The sequence below is a fragment of the Saimiri boliviensis genome, chromosome 16, assembly GCF_048565385.1.
Source record: "Saimiri boliviensis isolate mSaiBol1 chromosome 16, mSaiBol1.pri, whole genome shotgun sequence".
NCBI classification, from domain to species: Eukaryota; Metazoa; Chordata; class Mammalia; order Primates; family Cebidae; genus Saimiri; species Saimiri boliviensis.
The window spans coordinates 5133738-5159187 of NC_133464.1; the positions used below are offsets into that span (position 1 = coordinate 5133738).

The window sequence follows — 25450 nt, forward strand, 5'->3', positions numbered from 1 at the left end:
TGTTGAATTAACCTGGCAGTATTTTATACCGTGAAATATCATAAAATATTTTGTGCTAACCAGAAATAAAAAATGCTATAAGTTGTGATAATAGTATGTAAAACTTCTGTGTTTGAAGTTTGAATTTTTGAGATAAACGTACATTAATTCCTTATAAAAACTTTATGTTTTAGGTCTGTATATAATAACCTAATTTTAAAGATGATAAAAGTAAATTGATAGCAGTGATGACAGAAAACATTTTCTGAAAAAAAAAACTGAAATAATACTTAGTAACTCTTAGTTTTTATTTCTTTCCCTATAACCTAAGATGAAATATGTAGTGATATACATACAGTGAAAATAAGAGCATAATGATAGCACATTTTAAATATTAAAAATATTACATTCAATAATTATTTAAAAAGTCATAAAAATAGAATAATCTTTAAAAATACTCTGCTTCTGGTTATTTTGGTGTTGTGTCTGATAAGTGATGTTTTGATTATTCTAGATAAAAGGGGCATTATTGGTAATTAATAGTTTGTTCCCCAAGCAGGAAATACAGGGAAAGGTTAAATGCATGTGCTTTGGAGTGAGAAGGGGTTACCTCCACACCCCAGCACAGCTAATAAGAAATTATGTAACACTGAGCAGGTCTTCTGAATTCCTCAAACCTCATTTTCCTTAATTCTCATGCAGGAAAAATAACTCCTTCAGTGTTTGTCAATGTCTGCTGTGTAGCGCACTCAGCTTTATGTCTGGCATGGAGAAAACATTCAGCAAATAACAACAGTGAATTTGGCTTTTGTTAATAGTCACAGACAACATTCCTGTTGTGCTCACTGTGTGCCAGGCAGTGCTCTAACATGAGACATGTCTGTGCATGTGTGTTTTCTGTTAATTCCCAGAACCAGTGTAGGTTTCACACTGCTTAAAAAAAAAAAAAAGAAAAAAAAAAGGAAATCGATTAAGTAGTTTGCCAAGTCTGAGAGGTTGCCAACAGGGAAGAAGCTGGGAGTTGAACCCAGCTGAACTGGCTTCAGAATCATGCACTTAACCACCGAACTATGCAACAATTACTGCTGAAATACCAATGAAGACATATAAGTCATGAAACGAATACAACCTACAACTATTTAACAAAATGTAAATACTCCACGGCATTCTTTCATTGTACATTATCATCCATACGATTAAATACTAAATAAACTATGAAATAACCATTTTTTAAATCTTTAATTGGCCACTTGGCCAATAGGTGGCACTAAATAAATGTCTTTGAGAGAAATACTGAGCAAAACAAAATTGCATTATTCCACTGCTCACCTTGATATCAAAAACAATGAGGGCAATGTTGCACAGTAACAGAATTTAAATAAAAATATAAATGAAGAAAACTAAATATATGTATTCCTCAATATTTACTCATTCAAACTTCACTGACTTTTTTTTTTTTTTTTTTACTATTTATAATCTTTTCCTATAAATGTATGTCCCTATAAGTTATGGACTATTATGGTATGAGTTAATCTACTGTATTTTCTAAAAGTAAAAACTTGTGGCATCCTCAATAAAAAAAAAAAATTACCTCAATCAATATCAGCCCATCCCTCTGCTCTCTGAAAGCTATTGCATAGTAAATATATATTTAAGTCATTTCCATGGAATCGAACATTTCTAAAGTCGAAATTCATTTGGGCCAGAGTTGGTGAAAGTTCCAGGTGGTTTCTTTCCAAAACATGACTTTTCTGTTCCAATAAATTTAAGTCCGTGGAAAATCCCCTGCTTCCAATGTTTGAAATTCAAATGCAAGGATTAGAAACAAAACAGCCCTTCCTAACCGTTCTTAGCTGTTCTGGAATTGTATGGGGGAGCAAAGCCACATCTGTAGTGAGGGGGTTCCAACCGTCTATCTACCCAGCAGGTAAAGTGTGCTTGAAGCACATGACAAAGACCTGTGAGCTCAGGCAGGCTTTTAAGATGGGCCAGCTGAGGCGTAAGACTGACAGAAATATTTCAGTCATGCCTCTTACGAACAAGTGTTTGACCTGCATTTAATCACCAAAAGTCATTTCTGGACCTCAGTGCTACACTCTCACTTTCTAGTTGTTACCAACTAAATCTTTCTTCTCTTTTCTCTTCTCCTAAAACCTCCTTCAGGGTGAGTGCTGCATGCTGTGATGGTATGAAACGCACAGTTTCCACCCAAACCCTTTCTTTCTGGGTTCTCCTGCTGCCCATACTCCACTGAGATGACAATCTTTAATTTTGACAATGATGCCATTGGTGTCAACCACAAGGAACACTTTGTCTACCCCTCAGGGTCTGCACAATTCTACACTGAAGACCACCCCAATACATCCCGACTGATGTGGTTTGACTCTGTGTCCCCCCAAATTGCAAGTCAAATTGTAATCCCCACATGCCAAGGAGAGACCTGGTGGAAAGTAACCGAATCATGGGGCAGTTTTCCCCATGCTGTTCTCATGATGGTGAGGGTGTTCTCATGAGATGCATGGTTGAAAACAGTTTTCCCCTCACACGCTGAATCTCCTGCCATCATGTAAGACAAGACTTGCTTCTTTCTCCTTCACCTCCTGCCATGATTGCAAGCTTCCTGAGCCTTCCCCAGCCATGTGGAACTGTGAGTTCAATTACACCTCCTTTTATTTCTTTTTATAACTTACCTAGCCTCAGGTAGTATCATTTTAGCAGTATGAGAATGGACTAATGCACTTTTATTTCTCTATCATTCTTTTGCTACACATTACTTGGTAACTGCTGATCCAAATGACCTCCAATGAGTATTTTCCTAGGATTCAAGGCAAAATTGTCTCCTTTAGAATGAGCCAGGCTGTCCCAGTTGGAATGTACCATCTGTGTGCCTGCTGCACACCTGGTCCCGCCTGCCACACTCCCCCTGCCGGCCTGTGTGATATTCCAGAGTGGAGTACCATAGTCAAATATGGTTAAACCACGTCTCTCAGCAGCTCATTGTCCTCTCCTTTCAGGGCCACCTAGTGAACTTCCCTTTCATCTTATCCTGAGCTTCAAAACTTCTACTAGATAGCTCCACAGATCCAGGCTGTTCAAGGATGTTCTTTTCTGGTCATTTCTTTAATCAGAGTTTCCCTTCACTCAGAAAGAACAAGAAGTGCTCACTTAATATCATCAATAGATTCTTGGAAACTTCTACTTCAAGCAAAACAATGTATCTCCTAATGAAACCAATGTTATCACAGACGAATTGATATAAACAAGAGTTACATTCTTACAGCCAACAGGAAATAGTTCTGCTTAAAGTCACAGTTTCCAAGAACCCATCAATGACATTGTGAGAATTTATTGTACTGGATCATCTTTTAAATATACGTCATTTCACCAAACCCTCTAATTTTATATTCACAGTAAATTTAAAAATGTATTCAATGCTTGCATTTAATTCTGGTACACATACTTGGATGATTTACAGATATGGCTGATGATTTTTCATGAACATCTTAGACACTGAATGATATTCATGGGGATAATTTAAAGGGAAGCAATAAAACCATAGACATGGAATTTAAGCCATGCTCAAACCTGGGCAATATTTTTTCATGAGACTTTAAGTCATTTATTTATGACATCTTTTATTTGCCATAAGGAATGAATAAAACACACATGTTAACTAGAATTATTTTTCTTGAAATATGCACTGATATTATAATCTGGACTCCCAGATGCTAATTGACTTGGGAGGGTTCTATCTACCTGATCCAAAGGAATGTACTTCAGAATGTATTCATTTGAACTAAAATGTAAAGCCAACTTACATGTAATAGAGAATGCATTATAAAAATTACGCAGCCTGCTGTGTCCCAAAGGATCATTTTAATAGATGATTGTTTTAGTGTATAACTTAGAGGGGATCTATTGTTCCATTGTTTCTTGTCATTATGATTAAGTTATCAGTTTCTGTTATTTCTATTAGTTAACTTGAGGCTATTTTATAACCATGTTGTTTTATACATACTCTAACTCTTAAGTGTCAGTGATCACTATATTAACATATTCGAGCAAAGAAGCTAGGTTATGCTATTTTCCCTAGTTGACTCTCAATGTTAAATTATTTTTGAGCAGTCAGGGGTGCAGTGACTCAAGCCGGTAATCCCAGCACTTTGGGAGGCCGATGCAGGAAGATAACCTGAGGTCAGGAGTTCGAAACCAGCCTGGCCAACATAGTGAAACCCCATCTCTACTAAAAAATACAAAAATTAGTCAGGTATGGTGGCACACACCTGTAATCTCAGCTACTCAGGAGGCTTAGGCGGGAGAGTTGCTCGAACATGGGAGACAGAGGTTGCAGTGAGCTGAGATCATGCCACTGCACTTCAGCCTGGGCGACAATGAGACTCCATTTAAAAAAAAATTTTTTTGAGCTTGCTGTAGAATTATGCAGGTGCTCAATACAGTATGAGCTTAATACATGGTTATGAATTAGTCATTAACGAACACACATGACACCATAGATATTTGAAAAACTAATTAATTATGCATTCTTTTTAAAGAGACAAGTCTACAGAATCAGACCTAGGCTTAGGGATCTATTAGAGCAGAATAAATATTAAAATTACTTATAATTCACAAGTATAAAATATGCAAAATAATACTAATTTATTGATTAAACATCAGTCATTCTCATTTCTAAATGAGGGATCAGATACTATAAATTTCCAGAACATGCTGAGTAACCACCACCATGGTAAAAAATAACTCTACACTGTAGCAGCTGAATAAAAAAGCAAGTGATACAGAAACAAACACAAATAGCGCAATATTCATTGTACAGTATGTTTCTGTATTTTTAACTTTTGAACCTTTAGATCGCATTGATTTAGGAAATGATACAAGTGTAGCAGTCTTTAGTGGATATAATCAGACACTTTCAAATATAAAATTACGACTGAAATGCAGGTATCCTGTAAATGTGTGTATGGTGAGACACATGCCAGCATGAGAGGCACCTTGGTAAAAATTTCACACTGCATCAATATCACACTTTGAAACAAGTGCCAGCAGAAAGTTTTATACTATTGTAACATGGCCTAGCATGTGTACATGCATTATTTCTTTAGTCAAGGAAATGGTACAGCACACATGTACATTATTTTCTTGAATGTTATACAGAGAATATTGATTTAATTATAGAAAATCTTATGTTCTGTTAGTGTATATATGGAATTGAACACAATTTTTTATATGTGCATTTAGTGGTCTCTTGACCTGCGAGATAATAAGACTTTTTTTTTTTTTTAACAAATGTGTCCTCCCTACACTTGAATGAAAAATAAAAGGTTATGACAAAAGGAAGAGAGGCAGAAAATTCCCAAAGGCAGGGTGGGTAACACAGATTGAAGAAAATGTCGATGTTGGTTCTATGAATCACATACAAGGAAACACGCACGGGCCATGTACAGCCTCCTGATGACATACAAACGGGTTATCCACATTAAACTTATTTGATCATGTAGCGTGAACTAAGGAAGTCAAGTTAGAAAACTGGGGACAATTAAATGTTTCTCTGACACTGTCACAACACGTCTTTGTGTATTCATTTATTCCCCACATGGAAACTGGGATCTAACCATGGTATGGAGACAGCGTCTCTGAATTCGAGGTCCAGGCACTGGTCGCCAGTTGACATTAACAGGTGCTTGTGGAATGAGAAAGCAAATGAATGAGACTGCACAGGCCAGGCTGAGAGGGAGACCTGTGCAAAAGAGGAAGAATTGTGGGGAACATTCCCATGTGAGACCCCCAAAAGGCGTGAGTCTCACTAAACGGTGAGTTTGATCCCAAACACAGTTTCCTCCTGGAGGCAGTCGAGCTGTCCGGAAAAATAGGAACTTAAAGATGAATGATCAGTTTCTAATATCAACCACAATATCGTTTGGGCCTAAAACTATGCGGTGCTGCTAGACCGAGTGACCCCCTGCCAGCAACCAGTTCCTGCTTTTAACTTTTTTATGACTCTTTAAGAATAAGCCTTAAACCTTTTCTTTACTTGCCTGACTGCCTTGTACCCTAGATAATGGTTTAACTGTCGGGATATTTGCAAAGCAAATGCCACCATAAGGGATGGGTTTGATCCCTGACTCAGAGACTCCTGAATGGGGGAGTTGAGATAAGTTGAGTCAGCAGACAAAGGAGAATCTGTTTAAAAGATATTCTGATGAGCAAAACTAGAAAAACCTTTTCACATCTCAGTTCTAAAACAAGATCAAACCAGAGATACCTGCAGCCAGGAGGAATAATGTCTGGATGTAAACAAGCTTTGTGATCACAGGAAATTCTGTTACTTTTTACAACCACTGATTGTGTGTCTGACTTTTCAATTGTATAGGCCATGTAAGGTATACATTTGCATTTCCTCTTGCAACCATTGTGTATCTGATTTCTCTCTTGTATAGGCCATGTAAGGTATACATTTGCATTTCCTCTTGCTATGACATAAACCAGAGAAGAAGAAAGTGTATTTATTCCTGGCCTTTGAAAAATAAAATTGCTGTTTAGGCACGGCCTATAGCCCTCCAGATCCCCGTCCAAGCGCACTCTCTCTTCCAGGTATTGGGACCCTCTTGCAGGTCGAGAGACCCCCGGCAGACGTGCCTACCCATCCCGGACGGTCCCCGACAAAGAGGGAAGGAGATATAGTGTTCTAAGGCCAGAGAAGAAAATAAAATCAACAAAGAATAATACTGCCAGAAAGAACGCCCGGCCATGCTGATTTATTGGACTTGATGTAACGTGAGCAGAGAAGCATTCGAGAGCTTTGAGCAAAGGAGTCTGTGGTGATACAGGCTGATGGCCGTTCACCAACATCAACTCTCCTCTTCTTCCATTTACCAACCCAAGTTGAATACAGCCGGGCATAGTGGCTCACGCCTGTAATCCTAGAACTTTGGAAGGACGAGGTAGGTGAATTACCTCAGGTCAGGAGTTCAAGACCAGCCTGACCAATATGGAGAAATCCTTGTCTCTACTAAAAATACAAAATTAGCCAGGTATGGTGGTGCATGCCTGTAATCCCAGCTACTCAGGATGCTGAGGCAGGAGAATTTCTTGAACCCAGGAGGTGGAGGTTGAAGTGAGTTGAGACCCACATCATTGTACTCCAGCCTGGGCAACAAGAATAAAACTCAATCTCAAAAAAAAAAATGTTGAATACATGGCTGCCTAGATAGCAATGAGCCCTAACTAGATGGCAATACAACTAAGTTCAAGCCCATAACTGTGACGGGAAGCCAGGCCGCCCCTCTGCACATGAGGAGCCTACTCCCTGGACTGGGGCTTGCTGCTCCCTTCCTCTGCGCAGCTGAGAAAGTGCCTGAGGAGCAACAGGGCCTGGGCCCTGCCTGACCCGGGGAAGCAGAGCTACCAACCAAGGCCATGCCCTGGAAGATGGCCAAGAACGTAAAAAGAAAGGGAGCATCTTAGAACAGTCTCAAAGACGATGCCATGTGAGAAGATGACTCAACAGCAGCAATAACTGTGGGCCTGAAGGAAATGGGACAGGCTAAAGAGCTAGGAGGAATAGGATATTCTGCATGTGTTGGAAACAGAGACACAGTCAGATGCAGTGGCTCACACCTGTAATCTCAGCACTTCGGGAGGCTGAGGTGGGTGGATCACTTGAACCCAGGATTTCCAGACCAGCTTGAGAAATGCAGGGAGACCCAGTCTCCACACAAAAAATACAAAAATTAGCTGGGCTAGAGACATGTGCCTACAGTTCCAGCTACTTGTGAGGCTGAGGTAGGAGGCCCGCTTGAGACCAGGAAGGCTGCAGTGAGGGGTGATCATGCCACTGCACTCCAGCCTGGGTGACAGAGACTGTCTCAACAATAAATAAATAAAAGACAGACAGACTTAAATTTTGGCCATGTCTTGCAGTGCACTGTGGCATGTCCAGGAAGTGTGTTGGACAGGTGGATCTGCCTCTTAAGAATGAGAGGCGGGACGGAGATGAGGAGTGGCAGCTGCTGGTGTACCCACGGCCCTGATCATGATCATCAGCATAAGCAGGGGCGGAGTATCCTCCAAAACGCTATTTTATTTCAACCTTAGAACAATCGTCATGAACCTCCAGGCCTCTGAAGTGACTTCCAAAAGAAATTAGGAAATGGGGAGGGTTCCATCTCTAGGTAGATGTCCCTAGAGGGCAGACTCCTGCGTTCCGTTCTTCTGGATTGGTTATTGGTAAGTGTTCTGTCTGTTCCCCCACTCTTAGCTGTTCCTTCCAGCGGCCCTTCAATTTCTTCTCATCTACTATGGTCTCAACAAACCTTTTAACAAAACTTGCTAGAACTATGTATAAACAAGAGAATCAGTCTATGGATAAGCACCTGTGGTGGGCTCTTTGAGTAAAATGTCTGAGTTTTATTGTGTGGACTGTTTTCAGCTTTATCTTAGCTGGTAACAGGTCTTTTTGCTTCCTCCTTGAATCACGGTGATATTTTAGATAGATGAAGTAGAAGGACAGTTAACACTGCAAGGGTTTCTGAATATAATTTAAAATCTGCTTTGCCCCCAAAGGTGCAAGGCCCGCACATCAAAGTCTTTAAGGCTAACTATTGCCGATCCTTTCAGATACATTTAAGACTTATTATCAGCTCTCAGTGATCACCCACAGTAATTTCTTTTCTGGCCAGCTCCCTAAAATGTACTAACACACCAAAGTGTACTTTATTTATTTATTTACTTACTTACTTATCTTGAGACAGAGTCTTGCTCTGTCGCCCAGGCTGGAGTGCAGTGGCACAATCTCAGCTCACTGCAACCTCCGCCTCCCGGGTTCAAGCAATTCTTCTGCCTCAGTCTCCCAGGTAGCTGGGATTATAGGCACCCACCACCATACCTGGCTAATTTTTGTATTTTTAGGAGAGATGGTTTTTCACCATGTTGACCAGGCTGGTGTCGAACTGCTGACATCAGGCGATCCACCTGCCTCGGCCTCCCAAAGTGCTGGGATTATAGGAATAAGCCACTGGGCCTGGCCCCAAAGTGCACTTTCTTTGTAAATAACATCTACCTATGTTACACATCTTAGATCCAACTATTCAGAGCAAATACGAAAAGTATGTACAAAATATTTTTAAATATGTACAATAAATAAATGTTCACTTGAACAATATTAATTTGCACCTAAGTCCAATAATTTCTTGTTCTTTATTTCCACAAATTTTGACCCCTCTGTGTCTATTACGATGACCTCTACCTTATTTGTAAATGACAATCGGCTCAACATCTTCATTCACACATTTGCCAACCCAGACAAAAAACTTACATGTTTGAATCTGGAGTCCAGCACAGCCCTGATAGGGCCAGCCCTGCAGGTGAGGTGTCTGATGATTTGTTTGCTGGCTTCGGACTTTCCTGATCCCCGTTCTCCACTAAGGAAAACAGAGAGGGAAAACATCAGTTTGCTACTTTGAAGGAACAAGTGAAAATTTAACTGGATAGAATTCTCAGACACAAAAATGAGGACAGAATGGCACAGCTTCTAATGAGTTTGTGGTCTATGTTTTCAGTTCAGTTTGATGCATTTGTCCAAAATATCTAGTATATATTTACTGTGTCATGTCCCTGATGGTGGTTCAGATGCTGGCATTACAAATGAATATGACACAGGTTCTGCCATTCAGTATCTCACAGGGTAGAACCACCTAGTGTAGGTGAATTAAGCCAGAAAGGTGTCTGGCTGACGAGGAAGACATAATCGACTTGACTATTTAGCAAGTCAACATAAAATGAGGAGATCCATCCCAAGTGACGGCACTCTGTGTTGAGACAGGCAGGCTCACACTTGGCCTTGGGAGAGCTGTTAATGCTTCGTGAGCCTTACAGGAAAGAAATGACATCTTCCGTGGAAAAGCTGTTAAATCTTTTCTGAGCATTCCTTCTTTGTTCTTTGAAATGAATGTAAAGTGCATAGCTACTAAAACTAAGGCAGTAAGGTCTTCAGATGTGGATCTGTCATTCAGCAGATCCTAAATCTAACCATGGTAGGTTTCCATTTCAGCTTGCTTTCACTCTGATGTTCTATAGTTTGCATTTTTCTTTCATCTAGGAATGATCACTGAACTTTTTATTTATAATGTCATCACTTTTGATACATTGCAGGCATACTTTATTAACTCACAATTTTTACAAATGGTAAATATTATATTCCTGACACCAGAAGATATAGGATTAACATAAAATTCCAATACAATAATTACTATACCGAAGTGATCGGATCTACAATAAAGCTATTACTTCACCCAGATGAAAAACTCATAAAAACAGCCTTTACTTATCTGGTAACCAAAAAAACTTTTTTAAAAAATCCCTCTTATGAGTGCTTCCTTGGTTTTCTCCTGGAAAACATCTATTTTAACAAAGTTGATTAAATAGTGTTTGCCAGAAAAGAAGTTGAAATTTAATTATTTTCTTCAAGTGTTGAGTTGTTAATGGATGCTTCCACTCATTTCTGCAGAACTCTGAACTACTGGGGCTTAAAGTGCCAACAAATGAGGTATTAAGTTAACCATAGAAAATAAAATAAAATTTTTCATGGTCTGGGGACTGCGTCTGGGGACATCCATTCCAGGAATATTTGCGTTTGGATTGCTGAATCTTAAATTACTCTTTGTAAGTTTTCGTTTTGGGATACAATCAGCACTCAATAATGATCTGTAAACAACTTATTTAGTTGAATTTCAAATGGCTAATTTTATCATATGAGTAAAAATGGAGAAAGCATGTATCTTAGTCTACCAGTCAATGATGTGGCAAAGCTGTATAAAAGCACACACAGTTCTGAAAGAAGAAAGAGAATCACCAAAATAGTAAGTCCTAGTACCACTGATTTGCTCCTCAATTCTGTATGCCAGGACTAGCGATACTGAAAGGAGCTCGCCAGCTTGCTTCAGGCAGACAGTAAGGGAGGGGTCCTCTGAGAACCTCCCACCCATCCTGCAAGTGCTTACATAGATGTTTTGTCAGATAAGGGAACTCGTAGAGGAGGCTTGCCTAAACATCCCTGCCGTGGAAAATTCCATTCCTAACACATGTGCACAAGGGAAATAAATCAATATGGTGCAGCACAGTCCAGGCTTGCGCACTGGAAGGACCCGTCCGGGGCTACCAGGAATTTGCACCATCAGCCCTGGTACTCAACTGAGAAGGAGGCGTGCACCTAGCAACCTGTTTTCAGGACCCCTCTCTACTAAGAGCTTCCCTTTTGCATAGTAAATTCTACTCGTCTCACCCTCTGGTGTCTGCACGCTTCATTTTTCCAGGTCGTGAGGCAAGAACCCAGACCTAGCTGAGCTAAGGAGCAAAATTTTGCCATAACGCCTTTTTGAAACTTGAACGATGAGATATTTTTTCAAAATAAGGGGTCGACACATGGAATCATTAGCTTTAAAAAAAAAAAAAAAAAGTCCCAAAGGAAAACTAGTTCTACAGAATATTAATGAGTTCTACTGCATAAAAAAGTTCCATGAGCAAATACATGTCAAAATTGTTGGGTTAAACTAAGATAAACGGGGTTCTTCACTGAAAGAACGTGCTAGACGCTGTGTGCCCTCTCCCAGAAGGACTCCCAAAGCCCCTGGGCCCGCTGGCACCTCCTTTTCTCCCCTCAGAGCCTTGCTCAGAACCCATGCTTTCAACAACTCAGGAAGAACAGTTGCGATGGTCAGCCTAGAATTAAGTGGAAGCACTCAGAATTTACGTAAATTCTAAAGAAATAAAAAAGATAATACACAAAATAATCTAGTCAAGAGTCTGGCACCCAGTAAATTCTCAATAAACACTGCTATTGTCAACAGTATTACACACCCCTTGTTACCTCGTCAATTCACAGTGCTTCTTAAGAAATTTTTAAAAAGTTTTTCCCCATTTATCAAAGTAAGACCAGAAAACTCAACAGATAAAAGAGATAAAAATAGGGTCGCCTGAGTCTAGAATGGGTGGAAGCCCCTGTCTCTGCGCCTTTCTCATCCCTGAGTCTAGAATGGGTGGAATGGCAGGAGCAGTGGCTCACGCCTGTAATCCCAGCACTTTGGGAGGCTGAGGCAGGTGGGTCACCTGAGGTCAGGAGTTTGGGACCAGCCTGACCAACATGGTGGCACCCCGACTCTACTAAAAATACAAAATTAACTCAACACGGTGGCGCACACCTGCAATCCCAGCTACTTAGGAGGCTGAGGCAGGATAATCACTGGAACCCAGGAGGTGGAGGTTGCAGTGAGCCAAGATCGTGCCACTGCACTCCAGCCTGGGCAACAAGAACGAAAAAAAGAATGAGTAGAAGCCCCCACCTTGGTGCCCTTCTCACCCTTGAATCTAGAATGGGTGGAATCGCTGCCTCGGCATCTTTCTTATCCTTGAGTCTAGAGTGGGTACAAGCCCCTGCCTCAGCACCTTCCACATCCCTTGCACGCTTCTGAACCCCGCATGGAAACACCCACTAGCACGCTGCTTTGAAAACTAGGAAACGAAAGTGTGTGTCCGTCAGTCTGTCCCTCCACCCTCCGTAGAATTTTTGCTCAAATCCATATAAACATATCAGTGCTGACTTTAATGTTTAAATAAGCCTTTGAATTCTATCCAGTTCTAACTTTACACCGTTTTCATTTCAATTGGACGTGAGTTGTGTGCGACTGCACGTACTGGTTCAGTTCCAACCGGCACTACGGGCAACAGCCAACACACTGCTGCATTTTGGAGGTCTCCCTCCCTGCAGAGCTGTGGCCACATGTAAGATATAGGTCTCTAATGCAGATTTTTAACATGGAAATGTTTCTTTAATTTTTTATTAATTTATGAGTTAAAACTAGCATTACATGTCAAATAAAAAATATTTTGGGCCAAACGTGGTGGCCCGTGCCTGTAATTCCAGCACTTTGAGAGTCTGTGACAAGACGATCACTTGAGCCCAGGAGTTTGAGACCAGCCTGGGCAAATAGTGAGAACTTATCTCTACAAACATTAAAAAATTAGCCAAGTGTGATGGCGTTCGCCTCTATTCCCAGCTACTTGGGAGGCTGAGGGAGAAGGACGACTGAGCCTGGGAGGCTGGCTGCAGTGAGTTGTTCTCATGCCACTAAATTCCAGCCTCGGTGGCAGAGCAAGACCCTGTCTCAAAAAAAAAAAAAAAAAAAAAAAAGTTTAGGAAGTAGAATTCAGGGAAGTGTGAGCAAAGGTAAATAACAAACAGCTGACTGAGAAAACACACCTTTGGAAAGAAAACTGTATTTGGGGCTGCCCTGCAGTTTGAAGAACGGTGGCTTAAGTTCACTAACATTGGAAGGTTTTTTTTTTCCTCCTTGTTTTCTTAGGTTCAAAAGCAAAAACTCTTTATCTAAGCTTTAAATCTTCAAACAGAAATGAGTTTCAGGTTAAGTTTGTTGATATTGATCCAGCTACACTTGGGGCTATTCCTGATAGTCAAGATGTTTCTCCCTTGGAACGAGTCAAATGTACTTACTGTGAAGATATACCGGACCTCAAAGTGCTGAGAAACTAAATAAAGGTAAATCATGGGAAATGAGGCAATCCCTGCGGCAATCCTGAGCGTGGCAGACGAGGCTGAAGGAGACTCACCTGAGGATGAAACACTGAGCCCGCTGCTCCTGGAAGAGCTGGTGGAAGGCTCTCTCTACACAGGAGAAGAGGTGAGGAGGCAGCCAGGAGCACAGCTTCCCGGAGGCGCTGAAATACATCTGGGACACCTGGAAAACAGCAAGGGGAAAACCCCGGTGAAAAGGCGCCAGGACTCCTCCTCCCATCATGTAAGTGATTTATGTCCAGGATACAAAAGCGAGTGAACCTCTAATTCTGAATCTCATTGGTGTGTAAAAACATTTGTAAAATTACACCCTTTTCAGCACATTTTCAGCATGCATATACGGCAAAGTGAGGCTTATACTTTATCCTTCGTTACTTGGTCCACAGGCTTGAATTATTCTGCTGTCTTTAAGAAATGTAGTTTAATAGATATCTGTGCAGTAAGCTGAAACTGTGGTAATTCACGTCAAATACAATTTCCAGCAATATTTGATTTTGATACCATAAAATAGCAAAAGTTTTAAACTTGAATTTGAGAGGCAATTGGAGCTGAACCACCTGTAAGTTTACAAATTTTTCAGACAAAAAAAATTTCAGAGAAACCATTATTTATAATGATTCATTTCCAGTATTTTTAGTCCTTTGGAATTTCTAGTAAATTCCAATACTTTAGTATAAAAACTCAAGAGTAGGAAGACTTTTTAGTTGTGAAGAAATCAAACCTATTTATATTTTACAAAATACGTGGCCTATATTTTCAAAGATGTCAATGTCAGAAAAGCCAAAAGAAGACTGCAAAACTGGTCCATACTGAAGGAGAGTCAAGGGCCTGGTGGCTCAGAATGCAATATGCAATGCTGGACTGAATCTCTCGCTCTATGGGCATTACTGGGACAATGGGAGTGTTGAACGAGGTCTCTTGATTCGGTGATACCAGGGCATGTTACACTTTTCCATTTTGATGACTGCATGGAGGTTACATAGGAGAATACCTTTCTTTAAATATAGGATAAACATATTCAAGGTTGACGAAACCACATGCCAGTAAAGCATCTTAAAATATATGATATTAAAAGTTGCTTGTACAATTTGTCTACACATTTTATGCACATTTAAAATTATAGCAAAAATTTTTGAAAGAATAAATGATCCAACTATCCCCCGCTGAACTCCTCTCAATATTTAGATGCTCCTTTTCTTCTCGCCTTCTCTGCCACTCTTCCGCTCTTCTGTTCATCTGCTCCTGGAGCCTGGTGTTTAGGGGTACAGGGCGGAGGGCATGGTGGGCCAAAGACAATTTTGGGTTCAGGCTTGAGGGTGGGGCCTTTGCTGGGGAACTGCCCTATTCTCCCCAGTATCTCCCTGCCTCCTGTTGGTGTCGAAGATGTAGTGTATGACCAACCAGGCTGCACCACCTCTCAGTGATGAAGGATGCTGCTGAGAGGACTGATCATGTATTTGTAAAGAAAACAAGTGTTGATCTCTATCCCACAGCATGTGTAAAAATTACTTACAAGTGAATTTAAATCCCAAATATGAACAGCAAAGTTTAAAGCATTTAGGCAAACATATAGAATGAAACTCTCATGATTTGTATGTAAGCAAGGAAATAGGATTCAAAAATACAAATCATAATGAGAATGACGGAGCATTCTAACTACATTAAACAAGCCCTGGTCAACCATATAATAATAAAAAATAAGCAAAGACAGAGGTATATAAGCTGTGCATATAATCAATGGATTAGCAGTAATTTATAACACATTCCTACAAATCAATTAAAAATAGAACCATAATAGAAATTTGGGCAAACAATATAAACTAAAAAGATGGAAAATAAACATGAGGAAGAACGGAAAGCTCTGAGAGCACCAGCTCCCTCTGGTGCTGTTCCAAGCTACAAGATGCTGTATTACACACAAAACACTAGCAGAATTAATCATAGTTTAGTAATAATGACAATAATAGCTTACAGGCACTGCAAGCATGGTGCTGCCCTCAGCACCTCAGAGGCGCTCACTCTGCCAGTCCTACAGAACCGATGACTGGAGTAAGAGAAGTATTTTCATGTTTATAGGCAGGAGAATTGGTGCCATGACTGGCCCGAGGGGACAGGGCTAGTAGATGGCAGTGCCTGATTTCCAGATGAAGTTGCCTCTTGGGCTGGAAACACATGTCTCTATTACCAAGTCTTGTATTTTTAGCTAATTGGAAGAATCATCTGGAAATATCTTCTAAACTTGAAGATTCATGTTCAACTGGGAATATTCCTGTCGAAACTCTCAAACATGAGTAAAAAGAGAATTTATAAAACAATTCTTAGGACTCTTTGTAAGAGCAGAAAATACAGAAATAAAATTCAATGTCTATAATAAAGTTTAATAGACAAATATAACTGGTTGTATGTCATTACAATAAGATACTAGAGGAACTTTAAATTAGTTCTAAAATCTTCAAAATGGAAAATTTTTGAAAGCAAGAGGGCTGATGAACAGCTTTTTTTGGTAAAATAATATAGTTAATGTTATGAGTTAATTAAGATATAGAAAATAATGATATACCCAGTTTTTGAATGTATCTATGTGTTCATGTATATAGTAAACATATAGAATACTGGATGAAAGGATGATAACCGTTATCGCTGCTTATTAAAAGAAGTAGGTTGAAGTGGCACTTACCCTGTGTTTATAGAACAATATACCATCTATCTAATCTAAGACACCATATCATTAAAACATATGTCATTTTTTGTACTACTCAGAAAATAAATGTAACAATTAAATTAGGACACAGTGTTTTCTTACCACACCCTTAAAGCTGCATCCCAATCACAAAAGTACATGTGAAAAAAATACAGCACTTTCCATTTTAAATGTTTTTAAAAGAGATATGAAACCAATATGGGCGGTGGGCACACAACTGTCTGTTGTATTCTGCTTGAATTTTTTTCATTTTTTAATTATTCCAGAAGTTAAATGAACACTAAGAATAATTAAATGATACTGATATACACATTATAATTCATAAACCTAAGGAGTTTTAGTCCAGCTTCATTTTCCAGCAGATCCAATTTCTGTTCTTTTTGAAAACCTTTACTGACACTATTTCACTTCTCCCCAAGTGCAACATAGACTTAGAATCTAATTTGACAAAATGTTTTTTAACTCTCTATTTTGCAAATGAGAATTTCATTAGATGTTCAAGAGAACATCTGGATCATGTATCAGTCTTTGTGTACATGGAGTTTATTTCACGTTCTTATTATTGATTTTCATTTTCATTTTTTTGAGACAGGGTCTTGCTGGGCCGTTCCCGGTTGGAGTGCAGTGGCCCAATTATTGATCACTGCGGACTCCCTCTCCTGGGGTCAAGCAACCATCCTGCCGCAGCTTCCCCAGTAGCTGGGACTCCAGGTGTCTACCACCACTGTGGCTGGCTAGGGTTTTAAAATTTTATTTATTTGGATCTATTTGGGCTTACATAGTCTCTTTATGCCAAGTTTTAATGGACAGTAGATGTGGTGATGAGCCTTGAGTGTCTAAAGAAAGTTATTTCCTAATAAACTCATAACCTCTCCCAGATCCATTTTCTTGTAAATCTCTTTCCCATGCGGTGTTACAGCTCATGTTGTGGAATAGCCCATTGCTACCACCTGGCGACACGTTGCTTGATGCTGATTCTATGCTTTGTACGTCATATAATTATGGAAGTAATCATGACAGTGTAATTCTATAAAACCTTGGGGATTTCCGCTTATGCAGTCCGTTTTCTGAGTGACGGACGAGCCATCTAACTTTTGTATTGATTACCATTCTCATTGTTAGTATTGCACATTCTGATTAGGTCCAGCAAATATCATCAGGGCCAGCCACTTCCTTCCCCACCTGCCTTTTCTCTTCACTTCACTGTTTTCTCTTTTTATTTGTATCATTTGAAACGAAAGAATTCCTGGTCAGGGGATATTTTCAGCACTCCGTTTTAGCTCATAGGTGACATGACAAGAGATCAGCCTCGCTAATCTTTGTTAGACTCTGATTCTAGTGAATAAGTTCCTTCTTCCTTTTTTATGGATAAAGTCTCTCCTTTTTTTTTTCCCACTGTGCATTATACTTCTCAATAAACCACCAGCAGACTGCAGAATCCTGCCATGTTCTGATTTTTAAAGCCGCCAACACTTCCATAGCTTATGAGACAGCCATTAAGCCACTGGCCCCCATCTGTGGCGAGCCTAGAAACTCTGTGGAATCTCCCAGATGCCAGTGGCTCCACATGGCCAGCGCTGCTGGTGCTGCACTCTGCTATGAACACCCCATTCTGCATGCCTGTGTAGACGTCCTATTTGTTAACTGTATACCTATGTATAGGGGACATATTTTGAGAAAGTATGTGTTTGCTTTTTTAAAAAGATCACATATAATAATAATAATGGAACTGTCTGCCTCTGGGTGCAGCACTCCTGCTTCTGAGAGAAGCCTGCCAAGTATTTGCTCTGGAGTTGCATGACCCGGGCTTCGATGCTGGCTCTGCCACTCTTGGGAAGACTTCAGAAAATCGGCTTAATCTCAAGTCTCAGCTTACTCATCTGCAGAGTAAAATAACGATTCTTATAATGATTTGCCTACCTTTTGAGATGACATGTGATAATTCATGTAAAGCCATTGAGGCAGTTCTGCTGTGTAATAAGCACGAAACAATGGCAGCTGTTTTCATTTCCTAGAATTGCAAATGTTTGAGTTTCTGAACTTCTTGCTCACATCAAATTGCATGGTATATTTCTCTAAACAGTCCTATATATTTTTTAAACCCCATAATGTGGCTCCCTTTCCGAGGGAGTGTATTTTGAGCAGGAGAAAGGACTGGAGCCACATTTCTTTTTTATTGTGATGCTTTTTAAAAACCTGATAGGATTTATTTCCCTTCTAACCTCTTCACTTGCCCAATAGGACTGCACACCCTCAAACAGCTATTTCATTGCTGTCCTCAGCTGTAAGTGAAGTCCATAATTTTTTCATTGTTATTTGTGTTTTGTTTCTAGAATGTCTACACAGGGCTCAAGGATGAGGACACTCTAAGTATCTAATGAAATAGATTTTTTTTATAGAGTCAACAGGTGGTTGTTGGCTTGATGATGCATTTTTGGTTCTGATGTTTAGGGTTGCCTTTTTGTAAAGTCCATGCAGGAAGATCCGGCTCCTTTCTGTTTTTCCTTTCTCCCCTACATCTAACATGTTTAACTGTAACAGACCTGCACCTTCTGCACATGTACCCCAGAACTTAAAATATAATTCAAAAAAAAAGAAATTTACAAATTTCTCAGAAAACACAAAGTTCAAAACTTAAATAAAATGAATATTCCTTGTCTTTGACATAAGTAGGCAGCACAGTAATGGATGCTGTCCTGGTCAGCTGTACTTCCTTTGGAACTGTGTGCTGACTCGCCCGCTTGGGGCCCACATCTCGGCAGGGGTGCTCGTGAGCATCAGATCAGCACTGCTGTGGCAGCAGGCAACCTAACTCGGGGCGCTGGCTACTGTCTTGTGTAGGCATCAGTCTCAAAACGAGTTTGCCTCAAGTGTGTTCTATGTCCATGATTAGTAACTTGCTAGAAATAAAAATGAACATTATAGAAAGGCTTAATATAACAGAGTTAATAATAATTAAATAAAACTAAAATCCAGATGTCATATGTGAGTTGATTTTCAACACGAAACAGAGAAGTCATTCTCCTGGTCTTTGTAATCTTTACAGATGTAATCATATTTAATGCTTTGTTTTTTTCTCTTATAAAGTAATTGACATGGGAAGAATCCCAGATATTTGAACACAATGTGTCATTTAAAACAACAGATATAATACAATGATAATCACTAGAAATAAAAAGAAATCAATTTTTGTTGTGTGGCCTGAGGACAGCAAGATCGTTGTAATGAATACTAGATAGGTGACTTGGCATTATTTACTAGACACTAATATTGCTACAGGGAATAACCACTAATCTAATGTAAAATGTATGTCCTTGTATCAACCTAATATCTATAATTTTACAGGTTATCACCTGTAGGGGAGGAGAGCACAAGCTATTTGAGTCTACATAATGGATGTCAAGTCCAGAAAGACTAGACATTTTTACATTTTTTTATGACCTACAAAAAGTAGGCAATTTTATGGTAAGCTTTACATCAGTTCACCTTTTACCTGATATATGTTTTGTATTTATTTTCCATCGTTATTGTATGACACAGTTAGAAATGATGAATATAAAGTTAGAATTGACTGTGATTGTTCTGGTAACAATCTCAATGTATTATATCTTATTCTTACATTAATAAACAAATATGTCTCTTAATGTGTTTCTCCTTTTCTCTATAAATGTGTATTTCTGGAAAAACTGCAAATACAACACATTATTTAAAACCACTAAAAATACTACTGTCAACACTTTCAAAACAAACATACCAGAAGTTAACACTTTTTTCCCATCACAAGACACAATACAGTATGACAAGTTGTGTCATACAATAAAAATTTACTATGTTCAATTTTGACTAAGACATAAAACTTTACCTCTAGATCCATAGAAGCATCTAAATAAAAGTCTTTTTTTTTAAACGTTTCATTCCATGATTCAAAGCTGACTTTTGTCTCACTGTTAATTCTTCTTAATTCTACAATGAACTGTGACTCTAAACATAAGCCAGGAATAATATATTAATAGTAACTTTAAATAGGGTGTGTTTTTCTCCCTCTCTTTCTCCTCCCACCACTTTTGAAAAGATGCATACAGAATTAAAAAATAAAAGGCACGCAATGCTGAACTAACGTAGATATTTGAGGGCAAATGATCTGACACGGATGCAGTAGAAATAGATGTAGCCTACTTTACCCTGCAGCTGTAAGGAAGCGGCTGGTATCAGTCAAATTCTCCTAACCATGCACAAATTGCAAAGACTAGATAAAATACCAATCAAGCATCTCATTGCAGGGATAATAAAATCCACAGAGCGGCAATGACTTAGGGAGCCAAGGTCTTGAAGAAAACCGGGATGTGGGCAGAGCACAGTGGCTCATGCCTGTAATCCCAGTACTTTGGGAGGTTCGGGCAGGTGGATCACAAGGTCAGGAGTTTGAGATCGACCTTGGCAACATGGTGAAATGCCATCTCTACTAAAAATACAAAAATTAGCCGGGTGTGGTGGCAGGTGCCTATAATCCCAGCTACTCAAAAGGCTGAGGTAGGAGAATCGCTTGAAACCACGAAGGGGAGGTTGCAGTGAGCCAAGATAGCACCAGCCTAGGCAACGAGAGTGAAACTCCATCTTTTTTGAAAAAAAAGAAAAGAAAAGAAAAGAAAAAGAAAGAAAATCAGGATGCCCCGGGACACCCTGGATCTCTTCCACCCCGCTCCTCCCAGCACACATTGCCACTGTGCTGACTGTGTCTTAGCAGCATCACAGAAAGTCAGCCTAAGTGTCTCAAGCTCAGCAGAGATTTGGGCAGCCTCACACGATACTGGGGAGACACGAAGCCAAGTTCAGGGTTCAGAAACAGAGGACAAGAAAACGAACATCAGCCTAACTTTTCACCTAAGACTCGTAAGGGGGTTTCCCTTTTCGAAGAGACCAAATAAAAAATAATAATAAATTAAAATAAAAAATTAAACGAGACTTCACAGGGTCAAGGTGGTCTGCCTACAACTTACGTGCCAACTAGGAGGAAATGTCAAATCTTGGAAGGAAGATAATGTCTTCCTGGACCCTATGGTTTTTCTATATGGAAAGTTCAATATTTCATCAAAAATGCCCATGGATGTCAGTAAATATATCCTTATATGTAAAACCAACACACACACACACACACACACACACACACACACACACAGTCACAAGTAGAAACAGACCCCAATATTAGAGTCATAATGCACAGAATTAAAAATAACGCTGATTAACATGTTCAAGAGAATAGGTGGCAGGATGAAGATGAAGAATTTCACCAGAACCTGGGAACCCTAAGAGTATAAAAAGAAAACTTCAGCACTGAAAAAAATCACATAACAGACATCAACATTTTAAGGAATGATTTTATCAGCAGATTTAAAACAACAGAAAGAGAATTTAAAATATAGCCAGGCAATTATCTAGGCTGTGGTCAAAGAGAAAAGTAGAAAAAAAAGATTAATTCAGTTTGTATTTTTATAGACTTCTCACATATATACATCTATATACACACCTATATGTAGATTATTATAGAAAGAAATCACAAATGGAAACAGATAATACCTTAAACTAATTGATAATGAATTTACAAAATATCAAACATGTAGAATTCAGTAAAATTACATTTAAAGCAAAATTAAAAAACCTCAAATACTTATTTTAGAAAATGTGGGAAATGAAGGTTATATCTATACAACATAAACAATAATCAAATTATACCCAAATAAATTATTTTAAAAAGTCAGAAAAGTCACAAATTACCAACACATGGAATAAAAAGGAGCCACTCAAAATTCTATGAAAATTAAAAAAATAAAGAGAACTATGAATAATTTTATGCCAAAGGCTTTTGAAGATTAAATGTAACATAATTCTTAAAAAATGCAGTCATTAAAAACTAACACAAAAAGAATGTGAACTGTTCTATGTATGTCAAAGAAATTAAATCCAGAACTAAAACATTCTCAGGAAGAAAACCAGGTCCTGGCCAGGCGTGGTGGCTCACGCCTGTAATCCCAACACTCTGGGAGGCTGAGGTGGGCAGATCACGAGGTCAAGAGACAGAGACCATCCTGGCCAACATGGTGAAACTCCGTTGCCACTAATACAAAAATTAGCTGGGTGTGATTGCCTGTGCCTGTAGTTCCAGCTACTTGGGAGGCTGAGGTAGTAGAATTGCTTGAACCCAGGAGGCAGAGGTTGCCGTGAGCCACTGCACTCCAGCTTGGTGACGGAGCAAGACTTCGTCTCCAAAGAATGAAGAAGGAAGGAAGGGAGGGAGGGAGGGAAAGAAGGAAGGAAGGAAGAGAAAATAAAATACCAGGTCCTAATGGTTAAAGAAAGAATGAAAGAGAGAGAGACAGAGAGAGAGAGAGAGAGAAGAAAATAGAAAATACCAGGTCCTAATGGTTTCAGTTGTGAATTCTTCTAAACATTTAAGAGAGAAATAATATCAAATTTACAAACTTAGAAACTAGAAAACAGAGTATTCTCTTTATGAAACCAGCATGATTTTGCTATAGCAGATTTTTTTTAAGTAAAAAAAAGAATTGGAGGCTTATATTTTTCATGAATATAGATGCCCTAGGCAAAATATTAGTTTAAGACTCCAGTAATATAGAGAAAACAATAAAACATCAAAAATGCAAGGTAAGTTTAATATTTCAAAATCAGGAAATATAATTCACAAGCAAAATAAAGGAGAAAAATATTCCTATCAACAACTGGTTAGGAAAAATACTTACATTTGATAAAATTTAATACATTTTCTATGATAAACCCTTCTTAAGATAGCAATAAAATGAACTTTCCTTCATCTTATAACTGGTATTTATGTAAAATTTATAACTATTTTTATACTTAAGGTTTAATTACTAAAGGTTTCTCCTGAGATCAGAAATATAAATATTTTTAAATGAAATTACTAATAGTATCTGACATTATTCTGGTGATCCAATCCATTAACATAAGAACAGACTAATAATAGGATTTTAAACAAATAAAATTATTATTGTTTCAGGCAATAAGACTTTGTACACAGAGGATTTTTAAGCACACTAGATAATTTTATAGCTAATAAGTAAATTTTACAAACTTTTTAAATTGTGTTTTTATACATACAGGGAGCACACATCATTGGAAAATAAAATTTTTAAATGATTATTTATAACAGCGCTTAAAAATATTTAATGAACACTATGCAAGATATCTTCTAGAAGAGCACACAGGATGATACACTAAATTTCAAATTTTAAAGCTCTAATTAAATGAATATAGCTAAGAGACTCAGCATTACTTTTTTTTATCTGTTTCTAAACTGAATTTTAAATGTAATGCAATCAAATTCAAAATCCCAGGAGGACTCCTCTCAGCCCCCCCTAAAATTGACAAATGATTCTAAACCTTAAAGAACAGGGCCAGTAATTAACTGCTAGGGCAATTTTGAAGACCGAAGGTGGATGCCTTGGAGTACAAGGCATAAAAACGTGTTATGACAGACTAATGAAACTCAGTGGAAATTCCATATCCATTTATGTATAGTAACCAGATTTATGTAAAAGTGCCAGTATGACGTCCTGGAGAAAGGATGGTCTTTTTTTTTTTTTGAGACAGAGTCTTGCTCTGTTGCCAGGCACCAGGCTGGAGTGCAGTGGCCTGATCTCGGCTCACTGCAACCTCCGCCTCCTGGGGTCAAGCAATTCTCCTGCCTCAGCCTCCCAGGTAGCTGGGACTGCAGGCGCCCGCCACCACACCCAGCTAATTGTTTTTTGTATTTTTTAGTAGAGACGGGGTTTCACCATGTTGGCCAGGATGGTCTCAATTTCTTGACCTCGTGATCCACCCTCCTCGGCCTCCAAAAATGCTGGGATTACAGGTTTGTGCCCGGCCAAGGATGGTCTTTTTAAGAAACAGTACTGTGTCAAATCTGTACACATTTTAAAAAAATGAATCTTGACCCCTACTTCTTAGAAGATATTTTCAATAAGCATTGAGAATCCAGAATGCTTAAAGATCTTTCAAGTCAATAAAAAAGGTAGATGAACCAATTTTAAACTTTTTAATTTCAAAGCAGGATAAAATCCTGAAATAGACGCATCACAAAACAGGATATGACTATACAGTAATTATGTGAAAATGTGGTTAATACCATTGTCTGTCAGAGAGACACAAATTAACAATAAGATTCCACTATATATACCCAGTAGAATGATAAACAGACAAATAAATTCATTTCCACTGAGTTTCATTAGTCTATCATAATACTTGAGCAAAGAAGAGAGGCAACTCTTTCTGTATTAAATTGTAGATATACCTTAGTACAACCATTCAGAAAACTGTTGGTATTTATCAAAACTCAACGTATGTATACACTTTGATGTACCAATTCCACTCTTTCCAACAAAAGACGTACATATGTTATCGAAAAAGCATTTGTGAGGATGTTCACAGCAGTAATATTCTTGCTTCAAAAGACAAAATCTCCATCAATGGTTAATTAGACCACCATATATCCACAAAAGGAAATTTTCTATCACAATACAAAAGAAAATAACCTATTGTATTTATTGTATCGCTACACACAAAAAACATGGGCTTATCTCCCTTCCATAATATTGAAAGGAAGCAGCTAGGTACAGAGAAAGACAGCCTGCAAGATTTCACCCACCTGAAGTTCATCTTTACAAAGGGGAGGGCAATAGTAGTCAGAATTGTGCTGTCTTTTGGAGAGTTATGTCATGTCTCAGACAGGACATGAGAGACCTCTGTGACCCTACTAATGCTCTACTTTTTCATCTGCATGATGGTTTTAAGAGGGTCATCACTTTGTATACATTAGTTGAACAGAACATTTAATATTTGCAAGTTATGTAATGTTTATATTATACTTCAACACACATATTCACATAAATATTAGGATTCAACACAAAGTAAAAGATACAGAACTGAGCATGTTCTCAAAATCATTTAATAACCATATGTCCGATTAATTTCAGTCCTTGGACACAACTCCTGAAATGATCATAGGTGATTCCCTTGATCTAGTCTCTCATGCTCACATACACCCTTAGATTGCACAGAGTGAGGCTAGCAAAGGAGCCACATGAATGAGGGGAGTAGGAAGGTTTCAACACAGCTTTAACGTAATCAAGGCACTG

The 25450-nt window shown here is 38.8% G+C and overlaps 1 protein-coding gene across 4 annotated transcripts in view; it reads right to left on the bottom strand.

The window, feature by feature from the left end:
* Positions 1-25450, bottom strand: part of MYO16 (myosin XVI) — a 695568-nt gene that overhangs the window by 312057 nt on the left and 358061 nt on the right. For all 4 annotated transcript variants that reach the window (XM_074387449.1, XM_074387448.1, XM_074387447.1 and 1 more), the window contains 2 exons: positions 13618-13745; positions 9311-9416 (listed from right to left, as the gene is read on the bottom strand). In XM_074387449.1, the coding sequence (XP_074243550.1) occupies positions 9311-9416; positions 13618-13745 (234 nt within the window). The remainder of the gene's footprint in view (positions 1-9310; positions 9417-13617; positions 13746-25450) is intronic.